Source organism: Delphinus delphis, chromosome 1 (genome assembly GCF_949987515.2).
Source record: "Delphinus delphis chromosome 1, mDelDel1.2, whole genome shotgun sequence".
Classification (NCBI taxonomy): Eukaryota; Metazoa; Chordata; class Mammalia; order Artiodactyla; family Delphinidae; genus Delphinus; species Delphinus delphis.
In genome coordinates, this window is record NC_082683.1 from 17,437,445 (window position 1) to 17,462,108 (window position 24,664).

Sequence of the window (24,664 nt, forward strand, 5' to 3'; positions counted from 1 at the left end):
GGTAGGCCTGGGGTCTGCCTGCCAGGGCCCGGCCCGCCCCTGCCAGAGTGACCCCCCAACCCCAGGCCCCAGTGTTAGCGCCAAGGCCCACTCCCCCAGGCGGAGGCCCCAGCCCAGCCCCAGCGCCTGGGAAAGACGCCTGTTTTGTTCCCATCTCCATTCCCCCCCCCCCTTTTTTTTTTCATTCATTTTAGTTCGGTCCCTTTCGGAGCTGCAGGGACCCGGGTGGCAGGGCTGAGGCGAGGGGGGTGGCACTCCCGGCCCTGACAGGTAGGGCCCGCCCCGCTTTGGGCAGCCCCTTCCCCCGCCCTCGCCCAGGGTCCCCTTTCCCTGCCCCTGTCAGCCGCGCCAGACGCTCTCCGGCTTTGCAGCATTCAATAAAAATTCAGAAACATTTGGGCTGAAATCGCTGCTTTATCTGGAGGAGCCACAGCGCCGGGAGAGACCACTGCTGCGCGGGGGGAGCCCGGCGTCTCAGTCACCGGAGCGCGCGACAGCTCCGCGCTCCAGCGCCCGCAAGGCCCCCGGGTGGCCCCGAGGACGCGGGGGGCTGGGGCTCCAGGAGCGCGCGCGGCCAGCTGGGGTCCCGGGCGCGCGCGGGGAGCGGCGGCCCGGCCGGGATCCCCCCGCGCCCGCGGCTCAGGTGGGCCGCGCCCAGCGCTGGCGGAGCCCGGGTCCCCGTTCTGCCCGGGCTGGATGGCTCATTCTGCTGGCTGCGCGGTGGCGGCGGCTGTCTGTGCGCCGCGCCTCGCCGCTCCCCCCGGCCCCCCGAGCCCGGGGCGCGCGCTCCCGCCCGGGCCGCCCGGGCCCCGCGGCGCCGCGGCCCGAGGCCCCGGGAAGCGCAGCCATGGCCCTGCGGAGGCTGGGGGCCGCGCTGCTGCTGTTGCCGCTGCTCGCCGCCGTGGAAGGTGAGCGGGCGGGCGGGTGATGGGGGCGGGGAGCGGCCGGGCATGAGCGGCCACCGGCGCCCACCTCCGCCCGGCGGCCCGCAAAGTTTGCCCCGGGGCTCGCGCCGGGCGCAGGTGGCCGCGGGGAGGTGTGTCCGGCCGCGCCGGGAGGCGCGGGCCCCACGGGCGCCCGGGAACGGCGGGCGCTGATTGACTGTGCCAGGAGGAGGCGAAGGGACCATCTTGCGGAGGCTTTGTAGCCAGCCCGGCGAGCGCCGCCCAGGGCCGGGGGCTGCCCACGCGCGCTCGCCGCCCCCGGCCCGGCCACCCCCTGCGCGCGGGCCTGGCCTTGCTCGGCACGGGGTGGAGGGGCGCCGGCCGCGGGGCCCGGCGCGCAGTTGGGGCTGGAAAGTTTGGCAGGGAGCGGAGGGAGGAAGGCACCGCGACTGGCTGGGGTGGGGGCTCCCGGTCCGCGCCCCCGGGATGGGGTCGGAGCCCCGAAGAGCGGGGACTGGCAGAGTGGAAGTGAGCGCGCCAGCACCCCCGCTCTGGTGCCTGCCCATCTCCCGCGGCTTACAATGGGGTCCCCTCCCCTGGAGGACTACGGGGGGGATGGGTCCGTGGGCATCTCTTAGCTGCGCGGGGTCTCCGGGCACCCCTGCCGGCCACCGCCCCGCTGGCGGCAGAGCTCAGAGTGGCCGCTGGAGCCCCGGGAACTCTCCAGCTGCCGCCAGGGCCGGACCAGATGCTCTTGCCATGTGTTGGCCTTGGCCAGGGTCTCTGGGCCGTCTCTCCATAGCCTCGTGTGTTGGTCCCACCCGACCCTCAAGGGGTCAGGGTGGCTGCCAAGTCTCCTGAGCCAGCTTGCTCTGGAGGGAAAGTTAGTGGGGTCTGGGTGTGTCCACCAGAAATGGACGAGCCTGTAGGGCAAGAAAGGAATATGGATAATGGTTCTCATGTGTACAGCTCTTTACAGTTTTCAAACCGCTTTACAGTTTATGAAGTACTTTGCACTATATGCAAAGTACTGTGGTTTACAACGTGCTGCACAGTTGACAAGATACTTTAAGCTTTACAAAGTGCTTTCCCACCCACAATTTTGTCGGATTCCCCAAAATAAGTCTTCCACGAAAGTCAGGTGGGTATGAATCTTACTTCCTTCTAGTAGAAAGGGAAACTAAGGCTCAGAAAAGTCAGTGTCTCACCCTGTGGTCACTGGGTGATAAAAATAGAATGGGGATCTCAGGTCTCTGAAGCTTGTGCTCTGTTCATTTTGCTGGGTCTTCTTGTCCCTAAACAGGGTGACCTCTTCCAGGATTCTGCCACCATAGGACCGAGGGGTACCTTCATCTCGGGCCATTTGGGGATGATGTGAAGCCCCTTTCCTTCTTGCAGCTCAAAAACCCCAAAAATACCGAAACAAAAAAAACCCTGATCGGACCAGGCATGGAGGCTGCAGCCTCTGCAAAAGGCGCAATGGGGGATCCCGTGCTATAACTTTAGTTTCTCAGTAATGAGTGCTTTAGTGACCGCAGTTCAGGGGGTGGAGGGGTGTCCCTGGATGGCAGCCGTAGTTTCTGGCACAGAGGCAGCTGTCCTCCGGCTCCTGGAGGATTTGGCGGCCGCCTGAGGTTTCCCGGAGTGGGGCCACTGGGGCACCAAGGGTGCCACGGGCCCTGGGTGTGGAGCGCAGCCCTGAGGCCTGGTGCTGATGGGAGCTCCCTGGAATATGGCTGAGGTACCACTTATTAGCTCTGGCTTTGGGGAAATGACTCATGCGTTGGCCCGCTATACATTGGGATGTTTACAGTATTATGGGGAGCTTGGCATAAATATTGCTATTCGGATTGTAGTCAGCGGTGCTGGAGGGGAAGAAAATTGGCCCCTCTCGTGTTGGAAAAGGCCTGGGTGTGTTTTTAATTACCGTGGGGTGGATGGAAGGGCCACGTCTGTCCGGCCATGTCCCTGGGAGGCGGCGGTCGGAATCTGGTGGGCTCTGGCCAGACTCGACCCAGGGCCCTGGACCCTGGACACAGGGCTGATCAGCTGCTGACGTCACAGGAGGGCATGGCTGCTTGGGCTGCCACTTGGGGGGCAGGCTGGGAGGAGGGCTGTGGTCGGCACCCCAGACCTTGCTTCAGGCTCTTCCTTTGCCCCCTGGACACTAAGGAGTCTAGTCCATTAGGGGTTAAGAAGGAGCTGGCCTAATGGAGGGGGAGGTGGTGCGAGGTGGCGGTCAGAGGCCCCACTTCTCATTTACTATGGGACCCTGGGCCAGCTCCCTTCCCTATAAGGGGCTCAGCTTCTCTGGGTCTAAAATGTTCAACCTAGTCTCCTAGGATTCCATCATATGCACCCTGCCTCCCTTCCCTGAGCTTCAGTTTTCTCATCTGTCAAGTGAGGGTAATCATGCCAATGGTTAGGCGTGTGTGTGAGATTCAGACCAGATAATGGATGGCAAAAAGTCACCTTGAAGAACTGTGTGGCCTCTGGGGGATGGAAGATGGGGATGGGCAGTGCTGTTCAGTGACACAACCAGAAGAGACAGGATCCTCCCGGGAGTAGCACAGTCTGTAAAAACAGGTCTGAAACTTGGAGTGATGGGAGGGCAGCCCCTGGGGCTCCCAGTACCCAGAGACGTGTGGCCACCACTCCTGGCCCTTCCCCCTCCTCGTGCCCTGTAGTAACAAGGCTGTCCTGAGTGTTAAGGTCTAGGAAATCCCCAGCCTCTGAGAGAGGAGAGAGGGTGTGTGTAGATTTTTTTCAGGCGGGGGAGGGTCCCTGTGTCAGGATGGTGAGTTTAGTATCTTAGTATCTCCCCCAAACCAGGAGACCCTCCAAAGGCAACGCAAGTCTGGAGCATCCGGCGTGGGCACTTGGAGAGGATGGAAGTGCGCTAGGGACGTGTCCAACAGAAGATCAGCCGCTAGATGGAATCCAAAAGTTGAAGTCTAGAGAAAACCGGTCTCCTCTGTACACTTGTTCTTTTGGTTTCCAAATATTTATGGAGCTTGTTATCTAGCTGGTGTGGTGCTGGCTCCTGGGGCGGGCAGGGAGATAGGGGACAAACTGATGGGGAAACAGTTGGCAAGATATAATGTGGTAAGTGTATCCCAAGTACTGCCAGGAGGAAGTTGTGAACCACCTGGGGCAGCAGAAGCCGTTCAGGATGGAAAGCCGGTCACTTTGTCATTTATGGCTTTATTCTTTGCCTCATTTTCTTACTTCCCATTCTCTCTGCAACAAAACTTTGTCAGCCACCTGCCACATTAATGAACTGTGTTCCCAAAAGTTAAGGAGGTTAACTTTGGGACTAAGAGGAGGCAAATTCTTTGCCTGGAAACAGCGTGTGTAGAGACACAGAGGCATGATGATTGGGTACTTACTTGGGTGTATCTGAGGGAGATGGGTGTTGAGGGCAGCAAAGGGGGATGAGGCTGAGAATGGAGAGCAGGGCTCGGATGGAAGGCTGAGGAGTTTGAACTTGATGCTGAGGGCAGTGGGGAGCCATTGAATGTTCTTGAGACATTGAGGGACCTGGCCAGATTTGTTTTTGGAAAGATCACTGGCTTCAGTGTGTGGGATATTCAGGTGAGCCAGACCCTGTCCTACCCAGTCAAGAGAAGGCCAGCTTGTCTCTTCCTTGCTAGACTCTGAGCTCCCTGAGGGAGCTCATCTGGCTCATTTTTGTGTCCACAGTTGTGGTAAAAAGAGCTCCGTTCAAATGCCGCCTCCCAGAGGCCTTCCCTGATTACCTCATCTAAAACAGGCTGAGTTCAGACACTTTCTATCCCTCCTGCTTTGTTTTACTTCAGAATACCCACTGCCATCAGTGAAACGGTATCAGAGATTTGTTGGTTTCCTTGTTTAGTGTCCATCTTGGCCACTAGACTGTAAACTCCAGGAGGGAAGAGGTTTTTGTCTGCCATGTTTGCTACGGCAGCCCAGTGCCTTGAACTGAGCCCAGTCACATGGTGCCCAGTAACTGAAAGACATAATCAGCTAAGGAACATTGAATGAATGAATGAATGAATGAATGTTGAGTGAACAAATGAACGAATATATTATACTGTGTTATACAGTAAGTATCCGGAGAAGGATACAGAGATGGAGGAGAGAGTCATCCGGCTGGGGAGATGAAGGAGATCTTCCAGGAGGGAGAAGCGTAGGGATGATGTGAGCAGGGATCCAGAATGCAGGCCAATGGGGATAATGCAGAGATCAGTGCAGCCAGAGCTCAGGATTCAAATGGGCCAGCAGCAGCTGTGTGCTAGGCAAGTCCCCCTTCTTACAGAGGTTGAGAGAGCCTGCCTGCCCCTCCCCCTGCCATACACCTCTTGTCTCTCCCACTCCCAGCCCAGCCCTCTGCTTGGGCATTACCTATCTAAGACCCAGCGACCTTCAGTGGGATTAATTTAGAATTGGTTTCTCTTTTATGTTTATTTCTCCTGCTTCTCATTTTTAAAGGAGGCTGCTTTCATGTATTCGTCTTAGCCAGGAAATCAGGGCTTAGATTTAAAGCCCGAATTCAAAAGCAAGTTGACTTATTCATTCCTCCATCCATCTATATATTTTAAAAGAGTCACCAGGCACCTCCTTCCTGTCAGGTGCTGGGTGGGAGAAGGGATTCCAGCTTTGGTGGGAAACAAGGCTGGCCAACTTCACTGACTGTAGAGTAGAGAAAAGGAGGCACAGCCTTCTGAGCAATCAGACCTGGGTTCAAATCCCAACACTGCACACTGTGTGCCCTGGGCAAGGAGCTGGACACCGTGTCCTCAGGGGTTCTTGTGGACACCCACATAAAATGTCGGGCACGTGGCTATGTACAGTAGAGGCTGTTCTCAGCCCCACCAGGGCCCTCTTCCTTGGAGTGCCTATGGGTGTGGTCAGTGTTGGCTGTGTCCTAATTTGCCTCCCCCCACCCCGGCTTTTTGGCATTTAGATTGTTCAGGCAACGAATCAGCCCTCTGTGTCTCCCCCAGCCCATCGCACAGGCTCCTAACTGTCCCTCAGCCTTGGGATGGTGACCCCACAAGTGTGGGCAGGCCTGGAGCCCCATCTCTGCCTCCATCTTCAGGGCCCTGTTGGGGGCAAATACTTGGTTCTTACAATGGCAGGGAACTGAGGGTGGGGGGTCTCTCAACTGGAGTCCACAGGCCTTCTTAGTTGTGGGGCTCTGGGATCACCCTGAAATTATAATAGAATGTTGGATGTTAATGTGATTTTCCAAGGAAGAGGGGCCTTAGCTTTCAGAAGATTCTCAAAACAGTTGTGAAAACACAAGCCTATACCCAGACTCACAGTGGAGGGCTTGAGTCCTAGGTTGGCCCCGTGGCCCTACTGCCAGCCCCCCTGCCCTGCTGTGGCCCCAGCCCCTCCTAGGGGGTTGTTCTTCCTGGTGCCTTTGGCCCCCGCCACTTCATCAAGGTTTTGCATCAGCCCCAAAGCCAGGATGGGGGCAGGTTCTCTGGGCAGCTATGCTGGGTACTCAGCAAGGCCCAGGGTACCAGCTTGTCATCTCTGCCTGCCCAGAGCTCACCTGTGAGCTTAGGCTGGAGGTCAAACCCCTGCAGGCAGAGAGATCCCTAAAGGAAGGGGCAGATGGAGCTGGCTGGTGACAGGCCTGGGCTGGACAAGGCAGAGGCGCTGTGCTCCCTCAGAGGGTGGAGGAGTGAGACCAGGATGGCCTCCTGGCAGAGGTGGGCCTGGCCTGCACCTCTGACCGAGGCCCCGTCCCATCTCGTGGCCTGGCCTGCTCGCCTGACTCAGCTGGAGATTTGGTAGATCCGGATCGAGGCCAGGGATCTGTATTTTTAACTCACTCCCCAGGTCTTTCCATTGGGCAGGCAGATTTGCGCCCCCCTCCCACCCAGTGCCCTAAGATAAAACACAGGACTCCCGGGAAAGAGGAAGAGAAGCCTCAGCAGGAAGCTGGAAAGGACTGAAATGAAGTGAAATCAATCAGTTAGTGCCCCCGGCCCAGGCTGCCTGCCTGCTGGTGAGCGGAGGGAGGCTTGGCTGGGGGAGGGCAGGGCAGGGCAGAATGTTTGCACACCTCTCAGGGGTAGAGTGGGCGGTTGGTCGTGACAGCACCTGGAAGCTTCCTGATTGGGATCGGCTGTCTGATAAGGCTGCCTTGAAAGCATTTTAGGGTTTTAGGGCCTTCTAAAGCAGGTGCCTTCCGGAGGGTGGAGAGGGGACACCTGTCTCCTCGGTACTCCTGAGTCACCTGGGGGCCTTGCCTAGACCCCCTTAGCCTGGGCCGTGAGCTTCCTGGAGCCATCTGCAGCCCCGCTGCCGCCCCCTGGGGGTAGGGGTATCCTCAGGGAAGAGACCTTGTCTGCTCTGTGGCCTCGAGCAAGTGATGTACTCTCTGAGCCTCAGTTTGCTGATCTGTAAATGGGAGATACTGCCTGTCAGAGGCTCGTGGTGAGGGTTAAATGAGGTCCTGTATACAGTGGCCAGCAGAGCAGCCTGACCCGCGGCTGTGCCAGTATTCATCAGTTGTCATTACTATGAAATGTCAGCACCCTTACTCCTTGCCGGAGTACTTGCTCCTTTCTCTGAAATCCCAGAGCCCTTTAGGCAAGCCCTGACCACTCTCTCCCTTGTTCCATAAACAGCATAGCCTGGGGGTTACAAGGATGTCTGGAGTCAGACTGTCCTTTACTCTGTGTCCTCTGGTCAGTTACTTAACCTCTCTGAGCCCTGGTTCCGTCACTTCTAAAATGGGGATAATAACAGTTCTTGAGGTGGTTGTGAGGAACGAATGGGTTAATGCATGAAAGATGAAGCTGACAGACTGAATGTGTACCTCATGTGTGATGAGCACGCAGTGAATATTAACTGTGGCTGTTATTTTTCGAAACCAGTGGGAAACCGGATTCAGAGTAGGGGGATGTGGGTGCCGTTTTACTAGGGGGCTGTCTCTCCAGCTCTCGCCCTCTTCACTTAACCCCAGGAAAAAGCCAAAGTTTCAGAGTTAAGTTCTGAGTCTATCTAACGTTTGCTGAGTAGTTGAAAGGCCCCTCGAGCCTGCCTCTCTGGTTCCCATCCAGGTTTTTCTCAAGGGTCCATCCCCACCCCAATTCAGCCTCCCTAATCCCAGGAAAGGGACAAGATCTTCTATAGCTGTGCCCTCCTTCTTGGTCCTATCTATGCCTGCCAGGCACCAACTTCCATACATGATCATGATAACAGCTCTTAGCTCTGCTAAGGGCGTTGTATATGTCATCTCGTGCAGCTGCCCCCACAGCCTACCCAGTGCTTTGATTATTACGCCCATTTTACAGATGTGGAAACTGCAGCTCAGAAAGTGACTAGCCCAAGGACACGTAACTAGGGAGTGGGAAGCAGGGATTTGAACCCAGGTCTGGAGGACTCTGAAGCTCACGCTCTTCACCGCCCTTCAAGTGGCCTCTGGAATGTATCTCCTGGCTCAGAGGAAATGCTTGGCTCTGGCGAGGGTCTCCAAGGCAGCCATCCAGCTCTGACTCCATCAACATCCTGAGATAATGCAAGCGGGAGGGTTCTGGAACTCACAAACCTGCCATAAAAATGCAATCTCTGTCATAATGGTCAGAATAATGTTGTTCTAACTTAGACAAATCGGGTGTTAACTCATTACATTGTAAGGGGTACCTCCACAGAGAACTGAGGCTGTGGAACAGTCACGGGGCCATTCGTAGCTTGTATTTCTAAACCCGCTAGCTCATCGGGTTTTCACAGCAACCCGGTAAGTGGGCGGGAGCCATGGGGCCCATTTTAGAGATTAGGAAACTAAGGCCTGGGGGGATAACGGGACTTGCACAAGGTCAGTGGCCAGAGCAAGCTTGAAGCCCAAGGCCAGTCTCAAGGCCCAGAGATCGTCAATCCAATTTGAATTCTCAGCCAACATTTAAAAATCAAGAGCGTTTACAGAGCAATCCCGTTTCTGGCTTTGTGAGAAGTCAGACAATCTGGCTTCCCTGGGCCCACATTCCCACATGGCCACAGTTGGCTGGAGCCGAATAGCGGCTGCCTCTTCAGATAGAACACGTGAACACGGGGGTAGCTCACCACCACCTTGCGTCACACATTTGTGTTACTTGTCTGGCTCCTGTAGGGTTCAAGTTTGCCTCCTAGCTCTGCCCCTGTCTGTCTTGTGATCTGGAGTAAATTGCTTCTCCTCCCCGGGCCTCAGCTACCTCCTGTCTAAAATGAGGAAGTGGGACTCAGTGGTTTTGGAGGCGCCTTCCAGCTCCGGGATTCAATGCCCAGTACCAGGCTCCAAGCAAGGGAGGAGAGAGCTGGAAAGAGGACAGGGCTCTGCCCCTGGGAAGTGTATCAGTTATCCACTGCCGCCTAATAAGCCACCGCAAAATGTACTGTCTCAAAACAACAGTGATTTAGCGTTTCTCCTGGTTCAGTGGAGTGGCTGGATGAGGCTGGGCATTCTGCTCCACGTGGTGTCGGCTGGGAGCACTCCTGAGCTTGCCCTCGGCGAGGCTGTGCCGGAAGGTCACCCACATCTCTGAGGCCCTGGTAGGGAAGGCTGGAAGACCGGGCCCGCTCTCTCACTCCTCACGATCTCTCACTGGTCAGTAGTCTACACTGAGCTTTCCCTGGCGGCTGGCTTCCCAAGAGGGTAAAGCAGAAACCGTAAGACTTCTCGAGGCCTGGGCTGTAATGTCACAGAACATCACCCCTGCAGCCAAAGCAGGTCACAAAGCCATCTCAGATTCATCCCAGGCTTCCTCATCCGGTTCAGGGAGAGGGGAAATACACTGGGCTTGATTTTCTGTTCCGTCGTTAAAGGGAAGCGCCGTTTCCTGCCGACGGTTTAACACGCAGCGTCTGCCCGTGCGTTGCCCAGCGTAGTCTTCAGCGCGTCTTTGGAGGTGATGCTCATCGCCCCCCGCCACCCGCCCACTCCACCATGTGCACGCATCTCCTTGTGCTCTGGGCCAACCTGTGGTCCAGACTTAGCTGTAGGCCCCCTTCACGGGAGACGGCTTTGTGTTTAGCGACGGCCCGTATAGTTGGTGGCCACGTGGGAGACAGTCTACCACCGGGACCGACAGGGCAGGGACTCTCCACTTCACCTCGTCCCCTGCTCCGCCCAAGGCCTGGTGCATGGTAGGCGCTAAAGAGATGTTTGTGCAGTAAAGGAACCTACAAATTAATTACAAATAATAACCCAGGTCATAGCTATTCAAGACCATGAGGAAGAGGCCCTGGGCTGGTGGGATTGAATTTGGAGGATGGGACCAAGGCGCCCCTGTGGCTTGGAGCAGGTCACATCGCCCCTCTGGGCCTCAGTTTTCTCCTTGGTAAATAGGGGATCATGATTTAACCACCTGAGAAGGCTGTGCCAGGGAGCAGCTGTGTTCTTCATTCAACCGTAAAAGAACCTGTAATGACGTGACTGTGGTTTGTCAGTCCTGCCTTAGCCAGGGGCCACTGTAGGAGCAGGGAAGCACTGGGGGAAATCTGAATGTCTAAAGGCATTGGTTGACCAGTTGCTGTTAAGCGTAAGTCTGGACTACAGGTTGGCTGAGAGCACGTGGAGATGTGTGCACATGGTGAAGTAGGTGGGGACACAGCTCTGAGCAGTGCCTTCAAAGATGTGTTGAAGACCATGGGCAACACGTAGACAAATTTTATTGTCAAACCATTAAGCAGGAAACAGGGCTTCTGTTTGCTGACTGAACAGGAATCAAGCCTACACCGACAATATATTTTGTTTACTTTTCTTCTTAATTACATGTGGGGAAGGGTCATTTTATTTTATTTTAGTTTTTTAAATATTTATTTTGGCTGCGCCACATCTTAGTTGCAGCATGCGGGATCTTTAGTTGCAGCACACGGAATCTTTAGGTGCGGCATGCGGACTCTTAGTTGTGGCATGCACGCGGGAACTAGTTCCCTGACCAGGGATCGAACCTGGGCCCCCTGCATTGGGAGCGTGGAGTCTTACCCACTGGACCACCAGGGAAGTCCCTACACAGGTAATATAAGCACATAATAAATCATAAGAGTCCTTCTGATACACCTTAGTCTATCTTTTATTTTTAGAAACACTAAAAATATGTTTGGGTATGTTTCTTATTTGCACAAGGGGAGCTGAATTATTATTTGGGGTCTAGTTTTGTTACCCAAAGTCTAAGTCTTATTCTTTTAGTAAGTGAGTTAAGCCTGCTCATGTTTTTTGTTTTTTTTATATAAATTTATTTATTTTACTTTTGGCTGCGTTGGGTCTTCGTTGCTGCGCATGGGCTTTTCTCTAGTTGCAGCGAGCGGGGGCTACTCTTCGTTGTGGTGCACGGGCTTCTCATTGCGGTGGCTTCTCTTGTTGTGGACCATGGGCTCTAGGCACGCGGGCTCAGTAGCTGTGGCTCGTGGGCTCTAGGGCACAGGCTCAGTAGTTGTGGCGCACGAGCTTAGTTGCTCCGCGGCATGCGGGATCTTCCTGGACCAGGGCTCAAACCCGTGTCCCCTGCACTGGCAGGCGGATTCTTAACCACTGCGCCACCAGGGAAGCCCCTGCTCATGTTTATTGATGTAACTGATATGTTTGGTCTCAACTCTGTTGTGATATTTTATAATATTGTGTATTTTATTGCCTGTGCTTCTTTTTCTACCGGATGTGAATTCTTTACTCTGGTTTATTTAAATATGTTTGGTATTTAGGAAGGTTTTTGGTTTTGTTCTGGTGGTAACCTTTGTACTTATGCCTTCTTTCTTCTGCAGTGTCTAACCTGCTCTTATAGCATCCAGTGTGTTCCTTCTCTCTAGAATTTCCATTTGTGTCTTTTTTGTATCTTTCTTGTCTCTACTGAACAGATTCAGCCTTTTCCTTCTTAAACATATTAAACAGTTATATTAAAATAAATAAACAAACAAATAAATAAATAAATCCCAAGAGTCCTGGCCTGAGACCTCAGACTCACAGGCTGTCCGGGTTGTGAATGAGTGAGGTGAGCTGGGCGTTCAACAAACAGCAGTGCCCCGGGAGAGCACATCTTGTCTAAAGAAGGCAGGTGCTACCCACTCTTGACCGTGTTGCTGTGCCGGGATTAGGGCGCAGTTTTGCCAGATCTTCTGGTTTACAAAACTCTTTTTTTTTTTTTAAATTAATTAATTAATTTTATTTTATTTTTTTGGCTGTGTTGGGTCTTCGTTGCTGCACGCGGGCTTTTCTCTAGTTGCGGCGAGCGGGGGCTACTCTTTGTTGCGGTGTGTGGTCTTCTCATTGCAGTGGCTTCTCTTGTTGCAGAGCCAGGCTCTAGTTGCACAGGCTTCAGTAGTTGTGGTTCACGGGCTCAGTAGTTGTGGCTCGTGGGCTCTAGAGCACAGGCTCAGTAGTTTTGGCGCACGGGCTTAGTTGCTCTGCGGCATGTGGGATCTTCCCGGACCAGGGCTCGAACCCGTGTCCCCTGCATTGGCAGGCGGTTCTTGACCACTGCACCACCAGGGAAGCCCTGGTTTGCAAAATTCTGATGTTTATGGAAAAACTGGGTTTTAAATGTTTGCTCAGTTTATTCTAAAATATAGTCCTGGCCAAACCACATCGTGTTTGCTGGCTGGATTTGGCTCCCTGGCTGACAGTTTACAAGCTCTAGCTGAGGTGTTGCGGGGAGAAGTAGCAAGGGTGTTGTTACCTCCATTTTACAGATGGAGAATTTGAGGCTCAGAGAGCTGAAGTGACTTGCCTAAGGTCAGTGAAGGTGTCAGATATGCTGGTAGGCAGTGAAGGTGTCGGAAATGCCTCATAACCTTGGACTGGGGAGTCTTTTTTCCTGGAATTTCCCTCCATGGTTTCTGTTTCCCACCTTCCAGAACAATCCAGGTGCAGAAGCCCCTTCTTGCAGGCATCTGCCATGTTTGAAGGCAGAGAGCATGTCTTCCTTCAGTTTCTTCTTTGAGGGCAGAGTTGGTGGAATGGAAGGCTCGTGGTCTTGGAGTAGAACCATGCCAGGTTGGACCTCTGGCTCTGATACTTACAAACAGCCTGACCTTGGCCCTTTTAACTTACCTCTTTGCACCTCAGTTTCTTCCATGGTAAAATGGGGTTAGGAAAGCTTCCTAGAAGAGGTGACTTCTAAGATGCTTAGTAAGGAAGAGCCAGGTGAAGAAGTGGCAAGGCAGGCATTCCAGGCAATGGGACATCAACAGAGATCCGAATGGGAGGCCCATGAGTGTGTGATGTATTTGGGGAGCTGGAAAGGGTCCTGTGGCTGAGAACAGGGCATGCCAAGCATCGGGGCGGGGCACAAGCTGCCTGGCCCCAGCAGGGAGAGAGTGTGGGGTCAACATTCCCATTATGGCGACGACATATGTCCACAGCACCAACTTGTCACTTGGCCTGAGTCCATGGGAAGCCGGAAGGACAAAAAGCATCTGAAACGTGTAAGTGGGGAGAAAGCGGCTTAGCGCACAGTGGGATGCGTCCGCCTGAATAGGGCTTCTCCACCTCTCACGGGGAGGCAGAGCCTGGGAACTGCCCCGGCCAGAACCCGTGGGGCCTTTCTGGAACCCACGAAAGGCTGTGGCCCAGGGAATCTGTTCGAGTTGGGGCCCCGGCTGGTACGTCCTCTCGCCTGTCCTCGTCAGTGTCAGCTGTCACTCCCCACAGCCTCAGATGGCAGTTCCTGCGGCTCTCGGGAAAACAGTCGAAAGCGCTCCTGAGATGCCAAGGAGGCCCTGATGCTGGGTGTCCCCGAGCCGCCCGGAAGCCCAGCCGCGCCAGCAAAGTTCAGGACTCCCTTCTGACTGGCCCCTTCTGGAGTTGAAAGGGTTCCGATGAGGCCAGGCCCCTTGGCCTGGGTCCAGGGACATAGACGAGGCAGGAGACGGCTGCGGCAAGATCCTGGACTTCGGAGACAGTCAGACTGTTTAAATCCTGGCTTCTCCACGCACCAGCTGTGTCGCCTTGGGTAGGTCATTTCCTCCTTGGCCTTAGTTTCATCTGGCAAATGAGGATAATATCACCGATAAAAGAGATAATGTATGAAAAGCAGGTGTTTACCCAACCTCTCCTAGCCTCAGTTTCTCAGCGGTTTAGTGATTTATAAGAGTAGTGGTAATAATAACAGTAGCAACAAGCACTTATTGAGGGCTTGCTAGAGACCAGGAACTGGGTTTAGTGTTATTATTGCCTGCATCCTATAGATGAAAAAATTAAGGCTTAGAGAAAATAAATAATTTGCCCACCGTCATTCAGCCAGTAATGATGGAGCTGGACTCTAAATTCAGGCAGCCTGGGCTTCCCTGGTGGCGCAGTGGTTAAGAATCCGCCTGCCAATGCAGGGGACATGGGTCCAAGCCCTGGTCCGGGAAGATCCCACATGCCACGGAGCAACTAAGCCCGTGCGCCACAACTACTGAGCCTGCTCTCTAAAGCCCACCAGCCACAACTACTGAAGCCCGCGCGCCTAGAGCCCGTGCTCCGCAACAAGAGAAGCCACCACAATGAGAAGCCCGCGCACCGCAACAAAGAGTAGCCCCCGCTTGCCGCAACTAGAGAAAGCCCGCGTACAGCAACGAAGACCAAAAATAAATAAAATAAATAAGTTAAAAAATGATAATAATAAATAAATAAATTCAGGCAGCCTGACGTCAAGATAGATTGACAAAGAGCTGATTTCTTTTCTTTCCTTCTCCTTTTTCTTTTTTTTTTTTTTTTTTTTTGGCTGTGCTGGGTCTTCCTTGCTGTGCGCAGGCTTTTCTCTAGTTGCGGCGAGTGGGGGCTACTCTTTGTTGCGGTGCGCGGGCTTCTCATTGCAGTGGCTTCTCTTATTGTGGAGCACGGGCTGTAGGCACGCAGACTTCAGTAGTTGTGGCTGGTGGGCTTCAGTAGTTGTGGCTCACGGGCTCCAGAGCACAGGCTCAGTAGTTGTGGCGCATGGGCTCAGTTGCTCCGCTGCATGTGGGATCTTCCCCGACCAGGGATCGAACCCGTGTCCCCTGCATTGGCAGGCAGATTCTTAACCACTGTGCCACCAGAGAAGTCCCTCTTTTCTTCTTTTTGGTATTTCAAACATACAGAAAAATTTTAAGTAAACACCCATATATCCTTCACCTAGATTCAACAATTGTGACCATTTTGCCACATTTGCATCCCTCTTTGTATGGGTGTATGTGTATGTATGTGTATATTTTTTGCTGAACCATTTGAACATAAATTGCTGACATGGACAAAGCACTAATGTTGACTGAGAAGTGATCCATGTATGTCTGAGATCACTTTGCCTGGCACCCAGGAGGACTTGAACATTGGCAGCAGTTAGGAAGAATAGAATACCTACGGCCGACCAAGGGATCCCCCTGTTCTACCTTATTCAGTGCTCGATGTGGCCTAGGTGGGAACTGTTAGCGGTGTCTTCATTTTCAGAAGAAGGAAGAAAGACTCAAAGGTTAAGTAACTTACAGCAAAATGTGAGGTTGTGATTTACACCTGTGTCTACTTGACAGCAAAGGCTCTCCCACAAAACTTTGGGGGCCCGCTTTTCTCCCCATCAGGTTTACCTCTATTGTAGCCACCAGAGCACAAGCCAGGGCAGCATGTGGCAACTTTGCTCCCAGCTGTAGTTGGACATGGCCCTTTCTCTCTGGGAATCGAGGGGAAATTATAGAGGCAGATGGACTTGGAAAAGTTGGGGACTGGCCCAGGGTTCACAGTTAATCAAGTGGTCATGAGGACTCAGGCCTTGGGACTTCTAGAATACACCATGCTGTTTTATGTTGCCCCCTTGCCTGAGTACCCTTCTCACCTTCTTCCTCTGGCTAATTCTTGCTGCGTATTAAGACCAAGTTCGAGTGTCTCCTATTTGAAGCCTGCCCTGACCTCTCTGATCCCTCCCGCTTCTGTGTGTAGTGTTGGACTGTCCTTGGTGACTTCTGTGTTCTTAGTGGCACTTTGTATGTACCTGTTTTATATTGCCTAGGTTAGATCATACTGGATACTGTGTCAACGTGTCTGGTTTACCCCCAACCATACTGGGAGATCCTCAGTCATACTGGTTGAGTAGAGTACAGTTGGAGAACTAAATAGCTGAGCAGTTGGATGGGAGCTTGAGTGATTGATGGCTGGATGGATAGAGAATGAGGGCATGGATTGGATGGATGGATGAATGATGGGCAGGTTGATAGGTGGATAAATGGATAGAGATAGATGGATAGATAGATAGATAGATAGAGAAAAGGATGGAGATTGCATGGATTGGATGGATGGAGGGATGGTTGAATGGGTGGAGGGATGATGGATGGATGGATGGATAATGGCAAAATGGTTGCATGTTTTAGATAGTTGGTTGGATAAATGGATGGAAGAACAAACAAACACAAAAAACCAGAGTACATTTCTCCCCCTCAGATTCCCTTTGGCATCTAGACTGTGATATTTCCTTATTCTCCACTTTCTGGACTTAGAAAGAGCTGGTCAACAGCACACTCCCCAGGTTTGGAGAAACCTTCTGAGCCACTGACTGTGGTTTTGCCAAAGTTGCTGCACTGGGGAGTTCCAGAAACGTTGGCCCCCAAAGTGAATTTCTGTAAAGTAAATCCTATTTTCCCATTGACTTGTCTCACAGTTTTGGAGCTGTGTGCCTGCTGTCAGGAGCTGGTACTCTCAGAGGCTGGTGGCAGGTGGGGGAAGAGCTTGAACTCCCGGGGGCATCAGCTGCTCTGAGCTTCCACTCACTCAACCTTGAGAGCAGCCTGATGCTGGCCAGGAGCACAGGAGCTTGGAGCCAGGGGAACAGATTTGGCATCTGGTCCCAGAAGCCCCAGCTTCCAGTAGGATGCTATGCTTCTGGGGTAGCACACTCAGTCTCCCCCAGGCTTATCGGTTTCCATTCATCTGTCCATACATCCTTCCTTCTTTCCCATAGTCCTAGCTTCCTTCCTTCTCTCCATTCATCCATCCTTTTATTCTGTCTATCCATTCAACCATCATTTATGAAAGCCTCCAGGATGCTGGGGGACATAGAGGAGAATGAATCAGAATTGACTTTCTCGTGTTAAAGAGTTATATCCCAGCAGAGGGATGGGCGATGTCTCCCTCCTCTTCCTCCTTTTCCGTCTCTTTCCCTTCCCCTTCTCTTTCTCCTATTTCTCTTCCATCATCAACATCATCATCATAGCAGCCTCTCACCATTGAGTCCCTATTAAGTGCTCGGTACCATACTAGCTGCTTTTCTGACACTTTCTCATTTATTCCCCTCAATAACCCTGCATCATAGTTATTATCACTGATTTTGCCAATAAAAAAGCAGGTTCAGAGACGTTTGGTGAAGTGATAAATACTTGGGTGTAATGGAATTTGTTGAGTGCAGAGGGGACATGTCTTCCAGCCTGGGCTGGTGGAAGGCATATTTATATTTAGCCCAGTAGGATTTTTGACCCATGGTAAATGGAATGGAGGGCATTCTTAGCAGAGGGGACAGCTTGAGCGAAGGCCGAGAGGGGCGGGTTTGTAGAAGCCACAGTGAATGAAACTGTGTGAAAGAAAGAAAAGGGAGATGAGGCTGGGGAGAAGGTTGGAGCCAGGTAAGAGAGGCCTTGAGTAACAAGGCCTCTCTTGTGTTTGAACTTGATGCTGGAGGCAGTAGGGAGCCATGGAAGGAAGTCAGAAGCAGGGAAGGGTTCATGAAGATGGCCATGGGGGCTGGTGTGGGGGGAGGATCCAGAGCGGGGAGGGGCAGGCTGGGAGGGGTGGGTGGGGTCTGGCCCAGATTAAACCAGACCCTGGGTGCAGGCTAAGCCTGCCCAGCCAGCTCCTCTGGTCATGGGAGGGGCCAGGATGTAGGGAACATACTGGGAGGGGGGCCAGAATGGTGGGAACCATGGCAGAGTGAACATGTCAGGGAGGGCAGCTGCCTGGCCCCTTGCCTCCCCTCCTGGAAGCCCTCCAGCTTCTCCAGAGAGCTCCTGGGAGCCTGTCCGACCCCACCCACTTCACCCCTTGGTGCCAGGGAAAGGTTGTGGACACCTTGCTGGGGCTCAGCAATTCCACAGAGCCTAGCCAACCCAGGCAGCACACCAGGAACGATCCCAGAATGCAAAATACTAGAGCCGGACATGTGGGGAAACTGAGACCAGAAGGGGACAGCACCTGCCTGAGGTCACACAGGGCCGGTTGCAGGCCTGGGACTAGGTCTGTACCTGCTAAAAATCTTTCCAGGGGAGATAAAACCTTAAAAACCAGTGGCTCCCTTTTGTAGCTGTAGAGACTTGGATAAATTATTTAACATCTGCCTCTAAACCTTTTGAGAATAAGATGGGATCAAAATAAATAATGGGCATCTAAAAAATGACTTAACCACTCTGACTTTCAGCTTGCCCTTCTGTCAAATGGCAATAATAGGGCTTCCCCGGTGGTGCAGTGGTTGGGAGTCCGCCTGCCGATGCAGGGGACACGGGTTCGTGCCCCGGTCCGGGAAGATCCCACATGCCGCGGAGCGGCTGGGCCCGTGAGCCATGGCCGCTGAGCCTGTGCGTCTGGAGCCTGTGCTCCGCAGCGGGAGAGGCCACAACAGTGAGAGGCCCGCGTACTGCAGAAAAAAAAAAAAAGGCAATAATAGTAACGACAAAAACAAAACATCATTTAGTGATTGTCCTCCCCGTAAGAATGTAAGCTTCATGAAGGCAGGGATTTTTGTCTCTTGTTTACAAGTGTCCGGCATGGTGCCTGGGACCTAGTAGGTGCTCAGTAATCCATGAATGAATGAATGAATGAAGGAGGACTAGCCATCATGTATGGGCTCCCTACAGTGCGCCAGGCACACAGCCCTTTACATGTCGAATCCTGCTTAATCCTCACAACAACCCCATGGAGTACGTATGATTATCCCCATTTTACAGATGGGGAAACTGAGACTCATATGACTTGCCCATGGTCACAGGGTTCCTGGGCGATGGAGCTGAGATTAAAGCCCTGCTCTGTGTGGCCCTGCAGGCTACAGGGCTGCACAGCTGCTGCAGAGTTGAGTGAACACCGTGGTGTTTCTGACCCCTATTTCAGAGTCTGAAATTGAGGCCCAAAGCAGAGACTGGATGTACGGTGTCCCTTGCCCCGTTCTCCCTGGTCCCCTTCCCTGGACCTCAGTTTTCCCATCTGGAAAGCTCCAGGGATGGACTCTTACCTTCTCAGGGTGCTTGCACATGGACCTCCCACACTAGGGAGGATGCTCCCACAGCTAATAACTCTAGATTGTCCAGGCGATTGTGACCAGCCCCCATCCCAAAGGGAAAAGACCTGGAGGTTTCTCCACATCCCCTCCCCCTCCTGGGACCACAGCACCTCCCTGGTCTCTTCGCTAGCTTCCCGAGGGGCTCCGAACTGGAGACCAGACAGATCCGCCCGGATGGCAGCACCCGGAGGCCTTTCGGGAGGGGCGTGTTCCCCGCTGCCTGGCGGCGTCCGTCCCAAGGTGCGAGGCTCCAGCTGCACGCGGCAGGCCAGGCTGCCGCTCTGTCTGGAGCAGTGCTCAGAGAAACAAACACAGCTGTGTTTATTCCAGAAATTACACATCCTGATAATCTGCTCACTCGGGATAATGCCTCCCAGTTAGGATCACAGGGGGAGCCATGCCGAGTTTCCTGAATTTCTGGGCCGATTTTAATTCTCTGTGACAACTGTGCTGTTGGGCCGACCTTGGCCAGCGGGTAGACCTCAGCCGGCGGGCACCTAGACACCTTTGGAATGTTCTGTCTTGAGGATGGTCGGCATTCTCACCTGGGCATGAGATGCTGGGAGGAGAGGACCTTTTGCCTTGACATCTCCAAATTGGGAGACTTGAGCCTGACCCGCCCCCCACCCCCATCCCCCTAAACCCTGGCCACCCTGGGACAAAGAGACACACAGACCTGTTTTAGGAGAACATGAGCTGGGATTGGATTTTGAATCTAATGATGCTGTTTCTCTAAAACATTTCATGACTTCCTATTGCTTTCAGGATACAGACCCACCCTCCCCATAACCCAGAGGCCCTGCTTCGTCTGGCTCCTGCCCATTTTCTGGCTTGTCTCCATCACCCACCTTGGTCCAGCAGTTCTACCCACTCTGGCCTTTCAATTCCTTATGCTCCCTAGGCTTCTTCCCACCACAGGGCCTTTGCACTGGCTGATTCCTCTAGGCCGATTGCTCTGCTCGTCACCTGGACAACTCTCACCCATCCTCCACTTTTTCAGAGAAATTTTCCGTAAGCTCTCAATAGTTCCACAGGCCGATCTTTTACAGCAGGGGTCCCCAACCCCTGGCCATGGAAAAATTGTCTTTCACGAAACCGGTCCCTGGTGCCAAAAAGGTTGGGGACCGCTGCTATACAGCATTTGTCAAAGTCATAATTGTAAAATAATGTTGTTTCTTGGATCGTCTCTCTTTCTCTCCTACCCAATAATACACTCCATAAGAGGAGGAACCATGCTTCAATTGCTTCATCGCTAGATTCCCGGGCCTGCCATAGAGCCTGGCCCATAGTAGGTGCTCAATAGCTATGTATTGACTGGAAGACTGAAGGAAGGAAGGAAGGAAGGGAGGGTGGGTGGGTTCTCGGGATAAGTGAAAGAAGGATACGCTTCTGTTTGTTCTTTTGGGTGACAGTTGGCAAAGTGCTGTGACATCCATCATCTCCCTTTAATTGAAGAGACTGGTATTGAAGTCCGCAGGGGCTTGGCACAGGGCCAAGCCCCAGGGTGGGGGTGGGGATCTGAAGTGAATCAGACATCATGGGTCTTGCCCTCGGAGCTCGCACACTGGATGTGCACAGCCCCCTGGGAGGAAGGCCCACTGGGATTGTTCTTCTAGATGGACGGATGAGGCTTCTGCTACTCAGAAAGGAGGAAGTAGCTTGGTGGGGCCACTCACTCAGTGGGTAAGTGGGGACAGATGTACACTCATCTGGTGGACGTCAAGTCTACTGACCCTTCCCCTTTTCTCTCTGGCACTCAGATGGGTGGTACCAAGGGGTCCCTGGCCTCTGGGGACCTGCAGCCTGGTGCCTTGACATCCAAGCCTCTAACCAGCTGTGTGACTGTGGATGAATTACAGTGGGCCATGCAGACTGCCCTGCTCTGTGGAGCTTTCCTTCTAGTGGGAAAGACTGGAGATAATATCTAGTGATCAGGTTAGGTGTTGGCGATGCTAAGGAGAAAAATGAAGGGAAGGGGAGCCACGGTCAGGACTTGACTTCTACCCTGAGCAAGATTCCAGCAGCGGAAGGTTTTGAGGAGGTGACAGGATCTGACTTGTGTTTAGAAAGTTGCTCTGGCTGTGGTGAAGGGAAGAGACTGCGGAGGCACGAGCAAAAGCAGGGGACAGGGAGGAGCCTGTGCACAGGCCAGGCAGGTGGTAGTGCTCGGACTGAGGTGGTGGGAGTGGGAACCCGTCAGTAGATGGCCCTGGCTTTGCTGGTTTGTGGGAGGGTGCAGAGCTGAGGAAGCACCCTGCATCTCTCCTCATCCTGGCCCTTCAGCCCCACCTCCCACCGCAGGAGGCTCTGTTGGTGTTTGTGATGTGGAAGCATCTGTCTTTTTGTTTCTAACATAAATTAATAAGTTATTGACAACTCAGTCTCCTGGCAGCTGTGTTGGCAACTGAGGCATGTGCTGGATGGTTCTGGCTGGGTCAGGAAGGCAAGGGGGGAGGGGGAGGGCCTGGCCTGGGTCCAGGTCCAGCCTTTGTCAGGACCCTCTGGGTGACTTTGCTCAAGTCCCTTCACCTCCTGGGGCGATGGTTCGTCCATCTGTAAAACGGGAGGAGGAGACTTGGCCCCTTCTGCCCTGGCCACCACAACCTCATGGCCAGCATCCTTGGAGCTACATATATTAAGCACCTACTGTGTGCTGGGCTCCTTAGAGCAATACAGAGGGGACTATGCCTTTTTGCCATCCTCAAGGAGGTCAGAGTCAAAGTGAGAAGACTGGGTTAAACAAAAGCCACGTGTTGGGCCCAGGATGATTGAATAATGCACAGCCAGGGGCAGCCAACCAGGGGGCTCTGCAAACACACTAGCTGGGTTCAAGTCCTGGTGTCAGCTCTTACTAGATGTGACTGCCCTGGAGCCCCAGTTTCTGTATCCGTAAAATGGGGATAATAATAGTCCTTACCTATTGAGGTTGTGACACATAGTAAGTGCTCAATAAATGATCATCATTGTGTAGAGGGCAGGCACAGAAGGCAGAGCTGGGAATGCCTTTGTCCAGACTGTGCCCCTGACCCAGTCCACACCCAAGGAGATTGCCTGATCCTCGGTTCCAGCAGTCCTAGGGTTCACTCCTGGGTCTCAGGACCTACAGAGCTGGGCAGCAGTGACCCCGGGAGACAGTGTCCTCTAAAGGAAAGGACTCAGCTCCAGGGTGCAATAGAGCATTCGCAGGCTGTGTGACCTCAGGCTGGCGACACAGCCTCTCTGAGCTCCAGGGGTGATAAGTGTCCCCATCTGTGCCTCCCAGGGTTGCTTAGGGATGAAACAAGAGCCCATTTGGAAAGGGCTCAGAGGGTAGGGCTCAGCAAGTTCTGGCTTCCTTCTGCCCAGATGCCAGTTGCCTCCCAGGTGTGCGAGCCAAGAGCTGCAGGGGCCTGGGGAAGGTGAGGGACGGGGGTGTGGATAAGGTGGTGGGCAGGCGCCTGGAGGTGGGAGGGAGAAGGATTTGGAGGAGGGCCTGGGGTTGGGGGGAGAGGGCAGCTCTAACAGTTCTCTTGAATTTTTGAGAAAACCTTTCCCCTATCCTCATATAATTAAGAGTATTTTTTAAATGCTGTGTTGAAACAAAAATAGCCCATTTCCATATGACCTCATTTCATTCCATGCCCCCCACGCAAACACACACACACACACACGACTAGATTTTAAAGCTGCCTTTAGTGCCTCTGCTAAAGGGTCCTTATTTTTGTGTAACAGGTAACTATTTAGGGACCCCCCCCCACCCCTTTATGTTCTGATTTGTAATTGGGGGCCTTTGACAATAGCTGACATCACAGCTCTTTGCAATTTACAAGGTGTGTTCTCAGGCACTATCTCAGTGGTCCTAAGGAGGGAGTGGATGTCCCCATGATCCACCACTTGAAGGTAGGACCATGCCAACTTTATCTTCTTATTAGCATCGTCTGGCCCAGGACAAGGCATGTTCCACATTCAAACTCAGTTGATGTCAGTTGAATACAGATAAAGAATGAGGCTCATAGTACAGAGGAGGAAACTGAGGCTCAGAGAGGTGAAAGGATTTGCCCAGGTGGATTTTTCTTCAGATTCAAACGCAGGACTGTCCAAATTCTCTGTGTGTTCCCCTCCTCAGCTGTCTTTCTAGTCAGCCCCTTCATTTTGAGACTGGAAGACTAAGCGCCAAAGAGGACAGAGGACCTGTGCTGGGTCACACAGGGATCACGTGACCCACAAAAATGTTAACACAGCATTGACTTTACAAAGTAGGTTCACATCCTAGTAATCAGCATACCTGCAGCCTCACTCTGTGCTAATTACATTGCCTTGTTGAATCTATCACTGCAAGGCAAGACGTTATTGTCTCTGTTTTCGAGATAAGAGAACCTCTGAGAGGTTTAGTAACTTGCCCAAGGCCACACAGCCAGTAAGTGGCAGAACTGGGATTTGAATCCAGCATCTTCTGACTAAAACCCATGCTCAAGGCTACTACATCAGGCTGGCTGGACTTGGTGGGGACAGTGCCAGGAACCCAGGACTCTAGACTCCTGGCCTCTTGGCCTCCAAAAACAAAATTATAGCCAAGAAGCCATCCCCGTGGGGAGCTCCTGCCCTGGGCCCCCCGAATCAGAGGCCAGCTTAGGGTGGAGCAGGGGGCTGGTGTCTCTCTCAGGGCTCTCTGTGTAGGGGCAGGAGGCAGCCGCTGCTGTGGCCTGGTGCATAGGGAGCCAGCCCTGCTGCCTCTTTAGCAGGGTAAGGTACCCCTCCCTTCTCACACAGCCCCTGTACACTGTCACCTTTCACCTCCACAGTCCCGACTGAGCCCTGAAACATCCTTGTGAGACAGGCAAGGCAGGGAGAAACTTCAGTTTGAGAAACCGAGTCCCAGAGAAATGTACACCCCAAGAGAGTGCTACAGGAATGGAGAAACCGAGTCCCAGAGAAATGTATACCCCAGGAGAGTGCTACAGGAACGGAGAAACCGAGTCCCAGAGAAATGTACACCCCAGGAGAGTGCTACAGGAACGGAGAAACCGAGTCCCAGAGAAATGTACACCCCAGGAGAGTGCTACAGGAACGGAGAAACCGAGTCCCAGAGAAATGTACACCCCAGGAGAGTGCTACGGGAACGTCAGTGTTCGTTGGCAGTGGTTCTTAACTTTTTGGGGGCGGTGAAGAGCCTGGAGAAGCTGACAAAGCCTATGAACTCCCCACCCTCCCAGGAAATTGGAGACACACCTCCGCATACTCTTGTATCTAATTTCAGGGGGCTCACAGTTTAAAAGCGTCTGTGGTTTTGCTCTGGGATGCCGATGATGGTGACAGGCTACTTTGTGGCAGGCCGGGTATTCGATGCTTCACATACGTTACTTCCATTGAATCCTCATAGCATCCCTGCAAGGTAGGGACACTGAGGCTCAGAGAGGGTAGCACTCCCTAAGCCTGCCCAGCAGGGATCTGAACCATTTCGGCCCAACCCTGAAGGTTGTGCTCTGGCCTGGGGGCATGGTGTTGCAGCATCCTTCAGAGGCTATTACCCAGAGCCAGGGGCTCTGAGGAAGTTCAAAGTCCCTAGTTAATTTCTGCCTCTGGGAAAGGAGTGCTGGCTCACCCCCAGGGCCTGAGAGCAGGGAG

General features: G+C 53.3%; 1 protein-coding gene across 1 annotated transcript in view; it reads left to right on the forward strand.

Annotated features, from left to right (window-relative positions):
* The first annotated feature begins 788 nt into the window (after positions 1-788).
* EPHB2 (EPH receptor B2) overlaps positions 789-24,664 on the forward strand; it is a 185,917-nt gene continuing 162,041 nt past the window's right edge. The window contains exon 1 of the mRNA XM_060015781.2: positions 789-908. Within this exon, the coding sequence (XP_059871764.1) occupies positions 848-908 (61 nt within the window). The 5' untranslated portion in view covers positions 789-847. The remainder of the gene's footprint in view (positions 909-24,664) is intronic.